This window comes from Trachurus trachurus (assembly GCF_905171665.1).
Source record: "Trachurus trachurus genome assembly, chromosome: 1".
Taxonomy (NCBI): domain Eukaryota; kingdom Metazoa; phylum Chordata; class Actinopteri; order Carangiformes; family Carangidae; genus Trachurus; species Trachurus trachurus.
In genome coordinates, this window is record NC_139891.1 from 37,266,679 (window position 1) to 37,285,781 (window position 19,103).

Genomic DNA, 19,103 nt, shown 5'->3' on the forward strand with positions numbered 1-19,103 from the left:
TAATAAACATAACTTGAATCATACATTAATAAATAAAATAAATAAATCATAAATAATAATATAAAGTGTAGAAGTACACTGGAGTTACACTGGGGTTCTGAAAAAGTCAAGAAATGCTTGCACCCTGCAAGGGCTCCAATTCAGAGCAATTTCAAGCCACCGCTCTTCAACAGCTGATGCCACTTCCACATAATAAAGTATAGAAAAACATACACCTGGTGAATGTAAGACATAAATACCATGTAAATTCCACATTAAAACTCAATTGTAAAAATATGTTAAACACACTTAAAGCAGTCTGAATACAAAAACATCAAGAAAACTCATCAAACCATATTAAACATGCTAAAAGAGGCACCTCTTACAATAACTGGGGAAAAATGCACATAGATGAGCAGTCAGAGCACAGAAGTATCAACATGAACACACAGCAAATACAAAAATACACAGACAGGCAGAGAAGGACCAGTTCATAAATGGGTCTAATGCCACACTCTTCATGGAGGCCTCTGGGTGCTATAGTGTTGAGAGTGTATATGCAATACAGTTTGCGTTTCAGAAGCAGATTATTGGTGGTGCCCCCACCCCCCTACCGTACATGCTCAATGCCCATGTACAGTACAGTAAGTAAGAGAAGCAACAGGATGGTTCGTTAAATTAAAGTGGCAGGCAACTGGACTTTTCTAATATGATGATTTCTAATGGTGCTTCTGTGTTCTGAAAGTCTATTCTTCAGAGGTCTTGAGGTCTTGCCAATGTAAGCAAGCCCACAGGAGCACTCCAACAAATAAATAACATTACTGGTCTTACAGGAGATGACACCTTTAACTTTGAAAACCTTGCCAGTGTATGGGTGGTCTTAGTTTTACGAGTGAAGTTGCACGGCTGGCAGTTGCCACATTTGTAGTTACCAGGTTCAACTGGACTCAGGACAGAGGTGGATGGAGTGGGAGAAGTGCCCTTACAAGCATGTTCCTGAGGTTAGGGGGTCGTTTGAACACAACACTACAGTAGGTGGCTCGCCCAGCTGTATTTTTAGGGAGGGATGTCATGAGAAAGAGGTGAGTATGGGATGGCACAGGTGAGTCTTTTGTCTGCTGTTCTGCTCCTGGTGTTTTTCACACAGCGAGCTTGTGTGTACTCAGCAAAGCAGTTAGAGGCCTGTGCAACCCACTCCTATTTTTAGCCTCTTGTGAGTGTAGTATTTTGGGCATAGTTACGAGTCCACTAGTTGATGACGTATACAAGGTGTGTCAAGGTGCGGCACAGTCCTGTAAACAAAATAAAGGTTGGTGGCACACGCACGCCAGAGTGAGACCGAAGCACATTGTCTGTGTTTATTAGACATGAGCTGTGAATACTACATGTCAGAGTTAAGTGCTCATCGACCTGCCAACAGAAGATGGACAGCACAGGTATCCCCACGCCACGGATGGACTGGAATTCGTCTAACCTGCCTAATGCATGGAGAAAGTTTCGCCAGCATGTAGAGCTAATGTTTTCGGGCCCTCTATACGCTCTAAAGAAGAAGAGGAGAAATGTAGCTACTTGCTACTTTGGGTCAGCAAAAAGGGCCGTGACGTATGTAGGCTAACACATGGACTTTTACGGCAAATGAAAGAAAACTTCTAAAGACATACTACGACAGGTTTGGAGCTTATGTAATGCCAAAAGCAAACCCCATTTGCACACTTTAAGTTTCACGAGAAGAAACAGGGGGACAGTGAAAGTTTCAACCAGTTTGTGACTGAGCTAAAGCTACGCGTAAAAGACTGCAACTACCCCAACGGCGATGAGATGGTCTGAGACCGCAAAAAGTTACTCTGCTATGGTCCAAACCTCACGCTTGAAAATGCTATTGATATTGTACGTTCACATGAGTTGTCGCAGCAGCAGCTAAAGACAATGGTTTTTCCTGCTGCTACCCGGGCTAGCCAGTCCGTGCATGCAGTGAACAGATGGTCAAATAAAACGGAACACACACGTCATGGACGCAAAATGGCCAGCGAAGCAAATGGTGACAGTGCCACTAGGAGCAGAGTGTGGTGGATTTGGGCGAGGGCACAGCCGCACAGAGGACTGTCCAGCAAAAGGACAACAATGCAACAAATGCAAGAAATCTAACCATTTTGCTAATGTGGCAAGGTGAAGAGGGCCTGGGCCGGGATTGAACCCACACCTCCCGGGTAAGAGTCATGCGCGCTTGCCAGTCACCCAAAGGGACATCTCTTTGGCCAAGTAGCCAGGGCACATGATCAATTGGAGGCATAGTGACAGGACCACCACTGTCACACTAAGGTTTGCAGGACAAATACACAGCAGAAACGGAGAACATTTAAGTCCAGGAAAGTACACACTGTTTCTGACTGCACAGAGCAGAAATAGGTAAAGTGAGGCGCAAATTAAAGTTTAAAGTTGACACAGGCGCCCAGGCTAATGTGATACCAGCAGACACATTTCACAGAATATTTGGAGATGTGGTATTAGGCTCACCAGACAGTTGCATATCAGGATACAGGGGGCAGATGCTTAAAGTTAAAGGAGGTTGCAGGATAACATGCAGATACAAAGAGAAAACAGTCATGTTAGACTTTGATATTGTTGATGTTGACAACGCTCCTGCTGTCTTATAATCCAAGCACAACCAGAAACAAGCACAAGCATCACTGAAGAGTTTGCAGACGTGTTCAAGGGCATTGGGCTGTTTCCTGATGAATGCGTCTGTGGCAGGACAGAGGAGGGCCCGGGCGGAGTTTGAACCCTAGTCTCCCAGGTAAGAGTCATGCACGTTTGCCATTCGACAAAAGGGATATCCCAGTGGCCAAGTAGCCAGGGCACATGATCAATTGGAGGCATAGTGACAGGACCGTCAACTGTCACACGTCCTCCACCTCAAACCTTCAGCCACACCAGTGGTGTGCCCACCTCGCCGCATCCCATATGCTCTTCGTGGCAGGCTCTAAGGTGAACTGGATGAAATGGAAAAAATGGACATTATCCAAAAGGAGACAGAACCAACTGAGTGGGTATATGCTTTAGTGGCAGTGGAAAAGCCAAAGACTGGAAAACTCAGGATGCACCTTGATCCTCGCCCCCTGAACAAAGCCATCCAGAGACCACACTATCCAACTCTAGACGACATCACACCGAGATTAGCTGGAGCACAATATTTCAGCGTGTTGGATGCCAGATCCGGCTACTGGACAATTAAACTAAGCCATGAATCATCCATGCTCACTACTTTCAACACTGTCTTCGGCAGATACAGGTTCAAATGACTTCCGTTCGGAATCATATCTGCACCCATGCAACAAAGCAGAGCTGGAGACCATATTGGGCATGGTCATTTACCTCTCCAGGTTCGCCCACAGACTTTCAGAGGCAACAGCTCCCCTCAGACAGCTGTTAAAGAAGAACAATGAGTTTGTGTGGGACTCAAATCACGACACAGCTTTTCAACAGGTGAAAGACCTTCTGACACAGGAACCTGGCCCAGTACTCACATACTTTGACCACACCAAAGATGTAAAGCTGCAAGTCGACGCATCAAAATGCGGCTTGGGAGCCGCATTGCTCCAGGAAGAAAAACCAGTCGCATACGCATCCAAAGCACTGAATGAGACTGATGAAAACTATGCTCAGATAGAAAAATAGCTTTATGCAGTTCTTTTTGGATGCAAACGGTTTTGTCAAATGGTTGTTGAATCGGACCACAAACCGCTGGAATTAAAAATGCGGAAGCCTCTGTGAAAAACACCAGGAGCAGAACAGCAAGACAAAAGACTCACCTGTGCCATCCCATACTCACCTCTTTCTCATGACATCCCTCCCTAAAAATACAGCTGGGCGAGCCACCTACTGTAGTGTTGTGTTCAAACGACCCCCTAACCTCAGGAACATGCTTGTAAGGGCACTTCTCCCACTCCATCCACCTCTGTCCTGAGTCCAGTTGAACCTGGTAACTACAAATGTGGCAACTGCCAGCCGTGCAACTTCACTCGTAAAACTAAGACCACCCATACACTGGCAAGGTTTTCAAAGTTAAAGGTGTCATCTCCTGTAAGACCAGTAATGTTATTTATTTGTTGGAGTGCTCCTGTGGGCTTGCTTACATTGGCAAGACCTCAAGACCTCTGAAGAATAGACTTTCAGAACACAGAAGCACCATTAGAAATCATCATATTAGAAAAGTCCAGTTGCCTGCCACTTTAATTTAACGAACCATCCTGTTGCTTCTCTTACTTACTGTACTGTACATGGGCATTGAGCATGTACGGTAGGGGGGTGGGGGCACCACCAATAATCTGCTTCTGAAACGCAAACTGTATTGCATATACACTCTCAACACTATAGCACCCAGAGGCCTCCATGAAGAGTGTGGCATTAGACCCATTTATGAACTGGTCCTTCTCTGCCTGTCTGTGTATTTTTGTATTTGCTGTGTGTTCATGTTGATACTTCTGTGCTCTGACTGCTCATCTATGTGCATTTTTCCCCAGTTATTGTAAGAGGTGCCTCTTTTAGCATGTTTAATATGGTTTGATGAGTTTTCTTGATGTTTTTGTATTCAGACTGCTTTAAGTGTGTTTAACATATTTTTACAATTGAGTTTTAATGTGGAATTTACATGGTATTTATGTCTTACATTCACCAGGTGTATGTTTTTCTATACTTTATTATGTGGAAGTGGCATCAGCTGTTGAAGAGCGGTGGCTTGAAATTGCTCTGAATTGGAGCCCTTGCAGGGTGCAAGCGTTTCTTGACTTTTTCAGAACCCCAGTGTAACTCCAGTGTACTTCTACACTTTATATTATTATTTATGATTTATTTATTTTATTTATTAATGTATGATTCAAGTTATGTTTATTATTTGATTTTGCCACTCAGTCAGTCAAAGTTTCCAAGTAAATTATGTGAAAATATAGTGTCATACAGCCTGTTGGCTCATAGTGTCATCATATCATGTTATTCAAAAATAACATACAATATAAATAAATAATGTATTTAGAATGATAAAGAAATGTATATTTTATTCATAATGTCATGTTTTAACTTGATTGTTTTAGCTTAATCTATTGTTTGTGTCCTTCTCTTCACACATTTACACAAATCGGGCCCCATTATAGCCTATTTGTCTGTTTGAAGCTGGCTGCACTAGTTACCTGCTACGGGCTGGTGACAACATTGGGTGAAGTTTATAGTCAAATAACCTATTTTTATGATAAGATAACAGTCTTTGGTACATATAAATTACATCTTTTGATTATTGGTATTCTGACTTTAATAATGACAGACAAATATATTCATACCTTCTGGATTTTTAATTTCCGATTAAATTTCCGCCTATAATTCATGTGTGTTTAAGTGCATAAATCTCAAAGATGGGCAAAGGTATTGATCAATTCTTTGCTTTACTGCATTCAATAACTGTCTGTGAACATCCATTCCAAATTTGGTGACATTCTGATCATTATTTCCAGAGATACATGTGATAAGGCAAACACTGCCCCTTTTCGAGGAGCCTAAATTTTCACTATTTTCGGTTTTGGCAAGCATCTAAATATTAACCAAAAAAAATTATTTTGCAGTAAAATATTTTTATACAACCATCCATTTCATAAACTAGACATATTAAAGATATGAAAAAACATGGTTGAGTTTTGTTCTACCTCGGGTAGGGGTATGTCAAAAACTAAAGGCTTTTTGGGGGGTTTGTTCCTCTACTATTAGGTTTAGGGTTAATTTAGGGCCGGCATTCCAAAACATGACCGTAAACGTTCGGAATGGCACACTGGAACCATTTGGGGCTGATGTTGATATTTTGTTATAAACTGTTTTTGTGTGTCTATTGCACGTCTGCCTGGGTGAGAGATCCCTCCTCTGTTGCTCACCCTGAGGTTTCTCCAATTTTTCCGTTTAACGGGTTTTCCATGGAGTTTTTCCTCAGTCGATGTGAGGGTCTAAGGGCAGAGGATGTTGTTATGATGCCATGTAAAGCCCTTTGAGACAAACTGTTCTGTGTAAAAATGGGCAATACAAATAAAATTTCCTTGCCTTTGTAGGGGTCATAACTACAGACCGAGAGCAGAGTCTACAGGATCCATCTGTCCGTCTATGAGGAGTAACTGGTCCAACCATGAGCCACCAGACTTCAGTTCTGGACCTGGACCCTCAGAGTCACAGTAAGAGACCTGCTACAAACCTGTGAACCTCCAAACTGTCTCTGTAGCAGAGTTTAGTTTAGTGTGTTGAGCTGCTGCTGTCGACGTCTCTGGAACTGACTGATACGAGTTTTTGGGACTGATGACGATAACAGGGGGAAAAATTCTGTGAACTGAAATATCAACCAATCGACAGTCACCTGTTGATCGAACCATCCAGTAAACGTGTTGCTAAACGAGAAAACAACAACAATACAACAGTATCCACAAGTCCTGTCCATTAGCTAAGTTAATTTTTGTCTTATACTACCGCTAACATGGTACAGTAGCTATTATGCTAATTGCTAACATGTTTAAAAAATGTTGAAAAACTAGCTCCAGTATTATAGAAAGAAATGAAATTCGTGAGATGAAACATATGTCTGTTACATTTTATGTAAGAAGTTTTTAATCACCTGTTATGAGTTGTTGACCAATTCACACTTGATTTAAAAAAAAAAAAACTACATTAGTTATGAAAAAGTTTCCCTACGCTAATTTTCAATCTATGCACAAAAAATGTTAGTTACTGCAAATGTGAATTCATTTCTCACTTTTTTAGAGTTAGGGAAATCTGCAGCTTTTAAACCAAAACAATTTGCTTCTAGTTTTATTTTTATTTTTCTTGTTTTGAGTTGTGGAGAATAAAAAACAAGTGGATGTGGTTGTTTTTCTTTAACACATTGTTAATGTCATTAAATTTTATTCTCAGTAATTTCTCCAATTGATTAAATCAAATGTTAGATTTCAGTATTTTGTTTTTTTCCTCTTCTATGTATTTTTTTTATTTTTTAAGTTTTTGGGGGGGCTTTTTTGCCTTTGATCGATAGTATAGTCCAGACAGGAAATGGGGAGGCAGAGGGGTGTGTGTGTATTGTATACTGTATATTGTATGTATTTTTTAAAAAGTTGTCTGATAAAATACATGTGAATTGCATCTATTTGTTGACTTTGTTTTTCTTTGTGATTTGAAAACTGTAATGAGCTCGTCCTGTCTGTCTAATTAAAATACTGTTAAGTGTAAAATCTCAAAGACTGTCACTACAGAAGACAACAAAACCCTGCTGCTTGCGTCATTATAAATAAAAACCTGAACTTACAAACCGTTTCCTTGCTGTTTTGTTTATGGTGCGTTCAAGTTCCTGTTTGTCTCCAGGAGTTTCGAGGACCCGGACGTGAAACGATGAAAGACGAGAGAGAAGAATGAACAAACAAACCTCACAGCTCCACATTTGTTTCACTTGATAATTCTTCATATTAAAACTGTTTTTATTAATTTATTCTCTATTAAAATAAAATCAGGAGAGAATCAGAACACAGCAGAAGAAGCAAAATAAACAATAGATTATGGAATGTACTTCAGTAAAGAAAATAAAAGCTCCAGCTGGTCCAACATGGGGGCTTTATTTCAACCACAGTCAAATAAAGCACCGCTTTTTATATATTCATATATATATAAAGATATTTATATATATATTTATATAGTTTTCATATACACCTTCAGGCAATGACTAGAGAGGATTCTTTACAGAATCAAGTTTCTTGTGGTTCTTAATTTACAGGTAAACTTCGTTTCTGGATAATTAAACCACAGAAAAGTCAAAGGCAACTTTCTCTTTGCCTCGTTCATAAAGTACAAAACTGGCACAGAGGACGACCATTTTCATACACAGTAAAAATGCAATAAAATTAAATTACATAAGAGGAGACAAAAGTCGTGTAAACCTTTCCCCGTTACAGCAAAAAACCTCAAATAAAATCACTTCCAGAACAAAAAGTCAAATCAGTATAAAACACACACACGCACACAGGAAAACGACAAAACAAAAAAACAAAACAAAAAACTCTTTTTGCCCTTTGAAAAAATGTGCTATAGCTTGTACGACTTTTTCTGTGTTTTCTTCTTTATGTGTCAAACAGGAAGGGGGGAGGAGGGGGAGGAGGGGGAGGAGGGGGAGGGGGGAGGAGTCAGTTTAATAGAGCGAGACGACGACACGGCGAGCGCCACTGAGGCCGGAGCCGAACATCAGCAGAAGGCAACGAACAGCAGCACGAACAGCAGAAGAAGAAGAAGAAGAAGAAGAAACTGAAACAGGAAACTGTTTTTTTTTTGTTTTTTTCCTCTGAGCAGAAAAATAATAAAGTTAAAAAAAAAAAAAAAAAACACAAAAAAAAATAAAGAAGAAAATAAAAAAAAAGTTTTTATTTTTCTTTAAGATCTCATGGCGGCGGCGGCGGCGGCTCTGAGTTGATGATGTCATGACGAGGGCGGGCCTTTAGCGGACAGTTTGGTAACTATGGCGATGGTGGCCTCCACCGTCCTGTACAGCGTGTCCAGCATGTCGGGGGCGGAGCCAGAGCTCGGGAGCGCCTGATTGGAGGAGGAGGAGGAGGAGGGGGCGTGGCCTCCTACGCAGCCGTCCGGCCCCTCCCCTCCCCCCACCACCACCAGACCGTCCTCTGAGAGGGGCGGGGCCTCCTTCTCCTCCTCCTTCGCCTCCTCCTCCTCCTCGCCGCCTCTCCTCCTCCTCTCCTCCTCCTCCTCCTCCTCTTCCTCGCCCATGTGTCGCTGCTGCTGCGGCGGCGGCTCAGGCTCCTCCCCCGCTTCCTGCAGCAGCGAGGAGGAGGAGGAGAAGGAGGAGGAGGAGGAGGAGGAGGACGAAGACGCCTCCATCTTCTCCTCCTTCGGGGAGGCGGAGGAGGAGGCGTTGTTGGCGTTGTTAGGGGCGACGGCGGTGTCGGGCGAGGGCGAGGGCGGGTCCTGCTCCGTGCCCGGGTCGATCAGCGAGGACGAGTCCCGCGTCTCGGTGTCCGACGTGCTGGTCGGCGTCAGCGCCTCCTGCTGGTCGGGCTTCATGGTGGCGTCGCCGCCGCTGCTGCTGCTGCACGGGGGGAGCAGGGAGGAGGAGGAGGAGGCGACGGCGGCTGTGGCTGTGGCGGCGGCGGTGGAGGAAGAGGAGGAAGAGGAGGAGGAGGAAGAAGAGGAAGAGGAGGTGGAGGCCACGCAGAGCGGAGCCGCTGAGTCGGCGTCATCGCTGCTGACACGGCGCCGCTTCACCGGGGTCGCTCCCTCGTCCTCCACTGAGACACAAACACACACAACAATAATAGATTATTAAACTATTAAACTATTTTGATAACCTAATAATCAGTTTGAGTCCAAACTCTCTGATTTCAGCTTCTTAAATGTGAATATTTCTGGTTTCTTTGTTCCTTTATGACAATAAACTGAGTCTCTCTTTGGTTTGTGGACAAAACAAGACATTTGAGGACGATGTCGTCTGGTGGTTTGAGAAACACTGATTGATGTTTTTAGACATTTTTTAACGTTGTATTGACCAAACAACTAATCAATTAATCGTTTAAATAATCAACAGATTAATAAAAACATATAATTTTTAAAGGTACATTGTGTAGGAATTCCTCCCATCTAGCGTTGTGGTTGTATATCTCAAGCAACTCAATCGTATTTTTCATGCTGCATTCACGTGAAATTGGGCAGACGGCAGACGGATGACAGCCGCTGCAGGTAACGGTGTAAACAAGCCTCTATGTAAACAAGTGGTCCGTCAGTCGTTTTACCGTCTTTCTCTGGACTTCTGTGACTAAAATGACATCTGGTTTGTTAGCGACGGCCGTCTGCCCGACTGCAGGTGAATGCAGCATCCTCCTCACTAACTTTTTTTTCCTAGAATTTTCTAAAACTTTTTTCTAGAAACTGTTCAGACTTTTAACCACTTTTTCTAGAATTTTTTTGAAACTTTTTTTCTAGAATTTTCTTTGCCTTTTTTTCTAGAATTTTTACCACTTTTTTTCTAGAATTTTTTTTCAAACTGTTTTTTCTACAAAATTTTCAGACTTTTTACCACTTTCTTTTTCTAGAATTTTTTTTCTTCAAAATTTTCACTTTTTTTTTTTTTTCTTTTTTACTTTTTTGGGAGAAGTTGTACCACTTTTCCCCAGAATTTTCTCTATGATCATTCCAAAAATTCATGCCACTGGCCCTAATTTGAACGTACATTGACAAAAAAAGTAACGTTCTTCAGTCTCAGAACAAATATTTGTGTATTTCTGGTGTTCTGGTCTTCAAAATGTTGTCCAATGGGGGTCCATGGTCTAATATGTGTCAATTTAGGGGTCTGTGAGAATGGGTTATACTTAGGCTGGTGTGTTACCTTTGGCCTTATGCTCCTTGGCCTCCTGCTCCAGAGCGCTGCGCTGCTGAACACACACGCGACAACGACTCAGCAGCTCCTGAAGGGCGGGGCCAAGGGCGGGGTCGACGACCTGAGGCGGCTGGACGGACAGGAGCAAGACCAGAGCCCGGAGGTCCTGGTGGAGAGAGGGGGAGGGGGGGGGGGGGGGGGGTGAGAGAGTTAGAGAGAGGAGAGGGGGATGAGAGGAGGAGAGTGTGTGTGTGTGTGTGTGTTCATACGTACAGCGTTGAGCAGGCCGCTGGTCTTGCTGAGCTCCAGACGATGAGCAGCTAGTTCAGGCTGAAGGCTGCTCTGTTCACTCAGGAGGTTCGTCACCAACACACTGATCAGGTTGGAACAGCTGGGACCAGACAACACCTGGACCTACACACACACACACAAAGGTAGATGTTTGTGTTAAAGCTCCATACAGTATAAAGGTAGATGTTTGTATTAAAGCTCCATACAGTATAAAGGTAGATGTTTGTGTTAAAGCTCCATACAGTATAAAGGTAGATGTTTGTATTAAAGCTCCATACAGTATAAAGGTAGATGTTTGTGTTAAAGCTCCATACAGTATAAAGGTAGATGTTTGTATTAAAGCTCCATACAGTATAAAGGTAGATGTTTGTATTAAAGCTCCATACAGTATAAAGGTAGATGTTCGTGTTAAAGCTCCATACAGTATAAAGGTAGATGTTTGTGTTAAAGCTCCATACAGTATAAAGGTAGATGTTTGTGTTAAAGCTCCATACAGTATAAAGGTAGATGTTTGTGTTAAAGCTCCATACAGTATAAAGGTAGATGTTTGTGTTAAAGCTCCATACAGTATAAAGGTAGATGTTTGTATTAAAGCTCCATACAGTATAAAGGTAGATGTCCATGTGTAGTGTGATTATAAAGCAGCTCTAGGTTCTATATTAATACTGTGAAAGTATCAAAGCCTCAGTCCACAGAGAAATGCACACAGCCTGGATTCAGAAACTGAGCCTTTAAAAACCAGCCGTCAGGACTTCCTGTCACTTTGTGATGTCACAACTAAGCTCCGCCCCCTCAACACCTGGACCCAAACATCCATCCAACAACAACTTACAGGATTTGGTTTCTCTGAGTGTTTTATTCTGAAATCTGCTCTATTTTTAATTGGATGACTTTAGAAAACAGTCAGCCAATCAGAAGAGAGTCTCCTCCTCTCTTCTGATTCTGACTGACACCGACCTGTTGCTACTAGAGCTCCAGAGAGAAGCTGAAAGAGGAGATTGAAAACTACACTGAGATGTTTTTTGTTTTTTTTAGATATTCTCATGAGTCAACCCTTCAAAATAAAAGCACAGAAGCTTTAAGAAGCTACACTAACTTTATATTCTCGCTTTATTTTGAAAACGACACTTTTATTGTGTTAACTCTGGAGGACGCACCTTGTGCAGGAAGCAGGTGAGGAAGGAGTAGGCCACGTTGTTGTTGAGGAACATCCTCTCGTCCATCAGGATGCACTTGATGTACTCGCTGAAGGCCGGATCCTCACACAGCAGCTTCACACACGTCTTCGCCAGGACAGACTAACACAAACACACACACCAGTCACTTTACTGGGACCTTTAAAGGGATAGTAGCATTTTTTTTTTAAAGTGGGGTTGTATGATCTACAAATAGCCCCTAAGTACTTTAATTGCAGTAGAAGACTCTCTGCACTCCTCCCGTTAGCAAGTGCAGAGAGTCTTCTACTGCAATTAAAGTACTTAGGGGCTATTTGTAGATCATACAACCCCACTTTTAAAAAAATGCTACTATCCCTTTAAACCGGGAACGACCGGTGAAACCAGAGAAACCAGAGCAGAGCGTTTACCTGAGACTGGCAGAGCTCCGTCCACAGTTTGGGGAAGAGCGCGAGGTGCAGAGGAAGTCCCTCGTAGGCGATCAACACACCTGAGGGGCAGTTTAACACTCGTCATCTCATCACAACCACAACCAATCAGAAGCTTTATTATTGACCCTCAGGAGGAGATGAGGTCGAGATGGTTGATGAAGATGTAAATTAATATATTGTTGCAGATTCAACTTGTAAACTAAAAGTGACAAAGCAAGACCTTCGCTTCAAATCAGACATTGTTTAGTGAATGAAAGAAAAGAGAAAAAACATACAGCGTGTGTGCTAAGCGAGAAGGTACAGCATGGCTGCCTACAACGACAACAAACTCACTCAAATAAAATAAAATGCAGCCTCTTTTCTACTATATATTTAACATATTAACATTTTTTTTAATCAATATGAATGTTAACTTATATTTCAGCTTATATCAACTTATATATTTTTTCAAATACTATCTTCCTTTAAAATAAATTCTCAACATATATAATCTAGTGCTGTTTACCCGCAGGTCTTTAGAGGTTTACCCCCGGCTGGTTTAATTCTTTTTAGGAGGTAAATGTTGGTCTCACTGATAAGTTGTTGAATGTTTGTTTACTTGTTGATGGGTTTGTTTGAATAAAAAGTGAAGCTTCATGTGTGAATTGGACAGAAGAGCACCACCTTTAGATCAATAAATAAATGTTTAACCATGAATCAATCGGTCTATATCCAGTTTAATTTTTCAGAGGGAAACTGGGGGCGACAGGCTTGTTTTTTCATGCACGTCCACGGTGCACAGCTCCGTAAAGTGTTCAGTTCACGCCAACGTGGTAGGAGGACAAGGAAGAATAAAAATATGTTGGCACATGCGCATCAGTGGTCTGGAGTGGTCTTGATGGTTTTGGCCTGGGTATTGTTATTATTTCTGTTGGAGGATATAAGCAAGGTGCCTTTTTTTGTGCCAAATTTGTTCTTCACAGGAGAGAAACTGTTCTTGCCATTAAAATGGTCTTTGAATTTAAATATACTTTCTTTGTGTTTATTCTACACTAATTTGATGATTTGACACAGATAAATATTCATTATAAGCTTCAGTCGTAAGTGGACAAATGCAATTAATTCATTGATAAATTAATTACGATTATTTACAGAAAATTGTACCATTAATTCGTTTTTGTTTTTTTAATCGATTGACAGCCCTAATATAAATATAAACAACAATGTCCTGTAAAATATGTTTGGAAAAATAAAATGTGAAGTAAAACGTGATGTGATATGAGTTTTAAAGTGATGATTGCTAACCCTAACCTATCACACACACACACACACACACACACACACACACAGAAACAGTTCTTACTCAGTTTGACGAGCGTGTCCGTGAACTTTTCACAGTTGATGGCGACGCGACACAGCAGGTGGATGAACTGGTGATAGGACAGGAAGTAGTCGAGCAACATCCGGTCGTACACCTCGTCTTTACCCTAAAGGAGAAACATTATATTATATTATATTATATGTGTGTCTGTTTGCATGGAGACAGGCTCAGATTTAGAGGTGAGACAGGCCAGAGAGACAGGTGTGTGTGTGTGACCTTGCTGCTACAGTATGTAGGCATGACAGAATTGTGGATTTGATATCAGCAGATATCTCTTCTATCTTCAGGTCTACCATCACGCTGTATAAACATTCTAGTGTGAAGCCGAGCGTGTTCAGCCTGTGTAATGATGTGTAATGTTCTCTAATGTAACAGCTAATACTCCTGATGTTGTTGTTAATGAAAAGCACAGAGAGGTGTTCATACATTCTGGAGGTCGGCTGTACCTTTGGTCAGAAAGGCCTCCTCTAGGCTGTAATCAAAGTGCTGAAATAGCAGCAGCTGAAGCAGACCATCTCTCAGCTGGGCTACAGATGTAAACTTCTAGTCTTTATATTTGGTAGTCTGGGGCATGTGCATAAGGTGGTTGTGAGGGGCCTTCAGATGGCCGGCCTCCCTAAAAGAAGAGCTAAACAGTTGGCCAGGTACTGCTCAGTCTCAGTTATTATTGGTAGCCGCTCAATCTGGAGGAGACGATGTTTTTTGTATCCTTGAATGATGTCTGTTTTCTATCTGACCTGTAGGTCATTTTGTATGTAATTGTAATCAGCCGCACAGGCGCTTTGTATCTGACCGACTCCTATCGTCAACTGCACTGGCAGTGTTTATGTCCGTTGTGCAAGAAAAAACCCTTGTACTTCTTTATTATGTGTAATAATAATAAATATTTCAAATGTGTGTGTGACCTTGCTGCTCTCCACCATCGACGGCAGCAGACACATGTTGAGTTCTGGTCTGGGAGGTCGGATGTTGTTCTTGGCTCCCATCAGCTTGATGTTCTCTCTGCAGGGCAGGTACGGCCCGAACGACACTAGAGAGGGAGAGAGACAGAGAGAGACAGAGAGAGGGAGAGAGGTTTATGTTCTGATAGATGATGAAGATGATGAAGAGGATGAAGAGGAGGAGGAGGAGGAGGAGGAGGAGACTCACTGGGGATGTTGCTATGGTGATAGGTGCAGTGGTTGTGCTGCAGGAAGGGGACCAGTGTGTGGAGGAAGTCGTGTGGACTCAGCAGAACCAGCTCCTTCAGGACGTCTGCAGGAAACAATCAATCAATCAATCAATTTGTTTATTTCGGGCATGTCAATTTAAATCATCATCATCACACTTCATCTTAGTTCAAATAATACAATACACATGGCCGAAAGGGAAAGCGGGAGAAGCAAAAGCTTATCTAGTCCCGCCCCCATTAAACAACACAACACATCAGACCGGATCGGACCGGATCAGACCAGACCAGACTAGACCGGACCAGACCAGATGTGGCTGACATGGACTTTCAAAGTAAAAGCCCTCAGGTACGTTGTTAATCTGATGGTCTGGATCACATGGACTCCAGTAACTAACTGTGTCATTATCATCATCATGTGTTTCTATTCTCCAGCTGCCTCTGACATCACAGTGACATCACAGTGACATCACAGTGACATCACAGTGGCGGGGGCCGTGGTTACCGAGGCAGGCGCTGCGCAGCTCGGGGGGGCTGTAGGAGTTGAGGAGGGTGAGCAGCTTGTGGGCGAAGTCGATCCTCTCCTGCCACTGGATCAGAGCCTGTTTCACATCTGGAGGAGAGAGAGAGAGAGAGAGAGAAACATCTGGTCAGGACGGAGCGGGAAACATAAGACCAGATTTCTTTTGGTTTTTTTGGTAGTGTTTATTTCACACCAGACCACAGACAAACAAACAACCAAAAAACATTGTGAACTCCCTCAACAGTCCTACATTTGTCCTATATTATTTATGTATTTATTTAATCCATTTCATTTCATTTCATTTCATTAACCACCCCCATCTTCCCTACTGTACACATCAAACGTCTGTTGTTTAAACTTTCTTTTAAACTCACTTAGTCTTTTACTTCTTATTTCTAATGTTTTCGGCCAAACTATTCCTCCATACATAATTACTCCACAAACTGAGACACACAGAGATTTAAGGGTTGTTCTTGTGAGCTGCTGTGCCAGTTTATGATAACCCCGAAGGTCATATCTCTTGGCACTTTCCCTTTCACAGAAAAGTCCTTGAATAATAACATCGGACCGGATCGGACCGGATAAGACCGGATGGGACCAGGTGTTCTGACCTTTCCGCTGCAGGTAGGGCCGCGTGGCTTTGAGCACCGACAGGAAGATGGAGAGCAGCTCCACCAGGTCTCCAGTGACGTGACAGGCCGTGGCCTCGTGGTACATCATGTGCAGCGTGTTGAAGGACTGAGGAGAGACGGAGGACGTTAACATCCCAGACACAGAGAGAACATCAGTCAGACAGAGAGAGAGAGAGAGAGAGAGAGCGTCAGATCGTGGTCCTACCTCGGTCATGAGGATGAGTCCTCTGTTGAAGACCACCAGCAGCCGGTCCTCGTCGTTCTCCAGCAGAACCCTGAAGGCACTGACACGGCAAGAGGAACAGGCGTTACAACAACACAACACGGCTCCACGCTAACATCTGTTAATCACCTTAAGTAAAAATATTTGGCTGCACAAAAAGAAATGTGGGAGCAAAATGAAAAATGTTTAAGAAACACATTATTTATTAAAGCAGAAGTAAGCAATCCGGTCGTTTTGGCTAATGCTGCGTTCCAGGCAGGCTTTTGAAACCGTAAATTACAGCTTCAAGTCACAACTTACGACTTTGTAGCGTTCCAGGCAACCCACTCGTGTTTTTCCGACCTGTTTTACCGGTGAAAGTCACTATAACGGCCACTCGTAACTTCTGACCGGTGAACTCGTACCAGATCGAACTGGTACCACTTCACGGTCGGAAAAACACGAGTTACGAGTTTCCTTGAACGCACCATAACAGTCCTCGTCCCTATGTCACCACATTCACGCGCATCCCTTGGCTGCACACACAGAGAGGACTGCCCCTTTATGCCGTTCTCTCTCCTCATTGGATAAAACTTGTAGGATACGAGAAAAGTTTTCTCCTGGGCTCAGAGCAGAGCAGAGTGACTGACAGACCCGTGTTTCAGACCAAACACTCTATGTAAGTGATTGCTGTCGGAAGATATAACTATTTAAGACTTATATTAACACAAATATATCACTCACTTCTGCTTTAACCCTTAAATAATATTGAGGGTCAAACGTGACCCAGTATTACATTTGAGAACAGTAAAAACTAGGGGTGTGACGATACACTCATCTCACCAGAACGAGACGAGACGAGATTTTAAGAAAACTACAATGACAAAACATATGACTGGACCAACAGACTTTTATTTACACATGTATGTGTGAACTAGTAATGAGTTTGGTTGAGTTCCACATGATGTCGATCTCTTGAGGAAACATTTTATTTTTGTTTTTGTCTCGTTCCATCGACAGCTCCACTCCCCTTTGCACGTAACTACTGTGATTGGTGCTTTGCAGCCAGAGGATTGTGGGATTTGTAGTTTTTGAACGATCACAGATAAAATAGGCTGTGATCTTTACTCGCACACACTGTAGTACGCCTAAATCTGGTTCATACATACACTATATTACCAAAAGTATTCGCTCACCTGCCTTTACTCATTCTATGAACTGAAGTGCCATCCCATTCCTAACTCATAGAATTCAATATGATGTCGGTCCACCTTTTGCAGCTATTACAGCTTCAACTCTTCTGGGAAGACTGTCCACAAGGTTGAGGAGAGTGTTTATAGGAATTTTTGACCATTCTTCCAAAAGCGCATTGGTGAGGTCACACACTGATGTTGGTCGAGAAGGCCTGGCTCTCAGTCTCCGCTCTAATTCATCCCAAAGGTGTTCTATCGGGTTCAGGTCAGGACTCTGTGCAGGCCAGTCAAGTTCATCCACACCAGACTCTGTCATCCACGTCTTTATGGACCTTGCTTTGTGCACTGGTGCACAGTCATGTTGGAAGAGGAAGGGGCCCGCTCCAAACTGTTCCCACAAGGTTGGGAGCATGGAATCGTCCAAAATGTTTTGGTAACCTGAAGCATTCAAAGTTCCTTTCACTGGAACTAAGGGAATTTATACACCTGGGGCCAGGCCAAGTGATTAGGACACCTGATTCTGATCATTTGAATGGGTGAGCGAATACTTTTGGTAATATAGTGTATATATATATATATTTTTAGGGTCAAATGTGAGTGAACTGCTGGCTCTGTGTGTTCACCTGATGAGTGTGGTCCAGCAGGAGCGTCCGTCCAGGCAGCGCAGGTAGCAGCTGATGGTGGTTTTCTTGAACTGCTTCACGTCCTCCACTTCCTCTTCCCTCATGTCGGCTCTTTGAGCCACGAACAGCTGCATCAGGTTGAAGAGCTCCTCCACGGCCTGAAGGGGGCGACACCAACACACACACACACAACCAGTTACATCGACATCAGAGAGATAGGGGTGTAACGGTTAAAAGCAGTGGGACAAGTTGTTACACACAACTTGTCTTTTTCCTGCACCAGTGATTGACATGTCGGGGTGAACATGCGCTAACGGATGCGTTTCTAGCGACACACCGCGCATCCGTGAAATAGCGCCGACGGACTTTATCCGCTGGACCGGTCGCGAGCTGCTTTACATGGTCTATGGTCGCGAGCCGTTGCCGTTGTGTTTCATTGAGAAGACACACGGTGACATAAATGAGGCAGCAGCTCCTCTAACTTCACTCTCTCATCACTTCTCTTCTTCGTCTGTTATGACGGTTGCTGCAGCTTTGGCTCATTACCGCCACCTGGATTGGAGTGAGGACTCGACAAAAACAATTTTTTTAAAATATTCACTCAGACGTATTTGTCGTGTGACTGTGTGCACCGAACCGTGACGGCACGAGACGAATACATACAGCTCTGGAAAAAATTAATAGACCACTCCCAAAATGATCAGTTTCTCTGGTTTTACCATTTATAGGTTTGTGTTTGAGTAAAATTAAATTACATTTTTTTTGTTTTATTCTATCAACTACCGACAACATTTCTTCCAAAATTGAAAAAAAAAAAAAAAAAAGTAATTTAGAGCTTTTATTGGCTAATGACTAAATAACAATCTTTTCAGACCTTGAATAATAATAAATAATATTAAATATTATATAAACGTTTATTTTATTCACATGTAAATTGTGCTAATGCTAAGCTAACAACTAGCCTACAGCTATTTGCATTATCATTCCTGTGAATGTATTATGTAAGTTTAGTGACAATACAGTAATTGTTATTTTTCTGTATCATTTCAGTTTTACAAAAACTGTTTCAAGACCTCAGTAAAGGCCCTTCAACTTAATTCCCGCTTCTGAGTTTCTCTTGGAGCTTGTTCGCTGTCTGT

General features: G+C 42.6%; 1 protein-coding gene across 2 annotated transcripts in view; it reads right to left on the reverse strand.

The window, feature by feature from the left end:
• Positions 1 to 7,579: 7,579 nt before the first annotated feature.
• The window catches only part of usp34 (ubiquitin specific peptidase 34), an 88,291-nt gene continuing 76,767 nt past the window's right edge, over positions 7,580 to 19,103 (reverse strand). For both annotated transcript variants that reach the window (XM_083969726.1, XM_083969725.1), the window contains exons 68-79: positions 17,965 to 18,122; positions 16,152 to 16,230; positions 15,926 to 16,052; positions 15,297 to 15,404; positions 14,773 to 14,877; positions 14,529 to 14,653; positions 13,606 to 13,729; positions 12,243 to 12,322; positions 11,815 to 11,955; positions 10,640 to 10,780; positions 10,376 to 10,532; positions 7,580 to 9,281 (exon numbers count right to left, since the gene is read on the reverse strand). In XM_083969726.1, the coding sequence (XP_083825852.1) occupies positions 8,458 to 9,281; positions 10,376 to 10,532; positions 10,640 to 10,780; positions 11,815 to 11,955; positions 12,243 to 12,322; positions 13,606 to 13,729; positions 14,529 to 14,653; positions 14,773 to 14,877; positions 15,297 to 15,404; positions 15,926 to 16,052; positions 16,152 to 16,230; positions 17,965 to 18,122 (2,169 nt within the window). In that variant the 3' untranslated portion in view covers positions 7,580 to 8,457. The remainder of the gene's footprint in view (positions 9,282 to 10,375; positions 10,533 to 10,639; positions 10,781 to 11,814; positions 11,956 to 12,242; positions 12,323 to 13,605; positions 13,730 to 14,528; positions 14,654 to 14,772; positions 14,878 to 15,296; positions 15,405 to 15,925; positions 16,053 to 16,151; positions 16,231 to 17,964; positions 18,123 to 19,103) is intronic.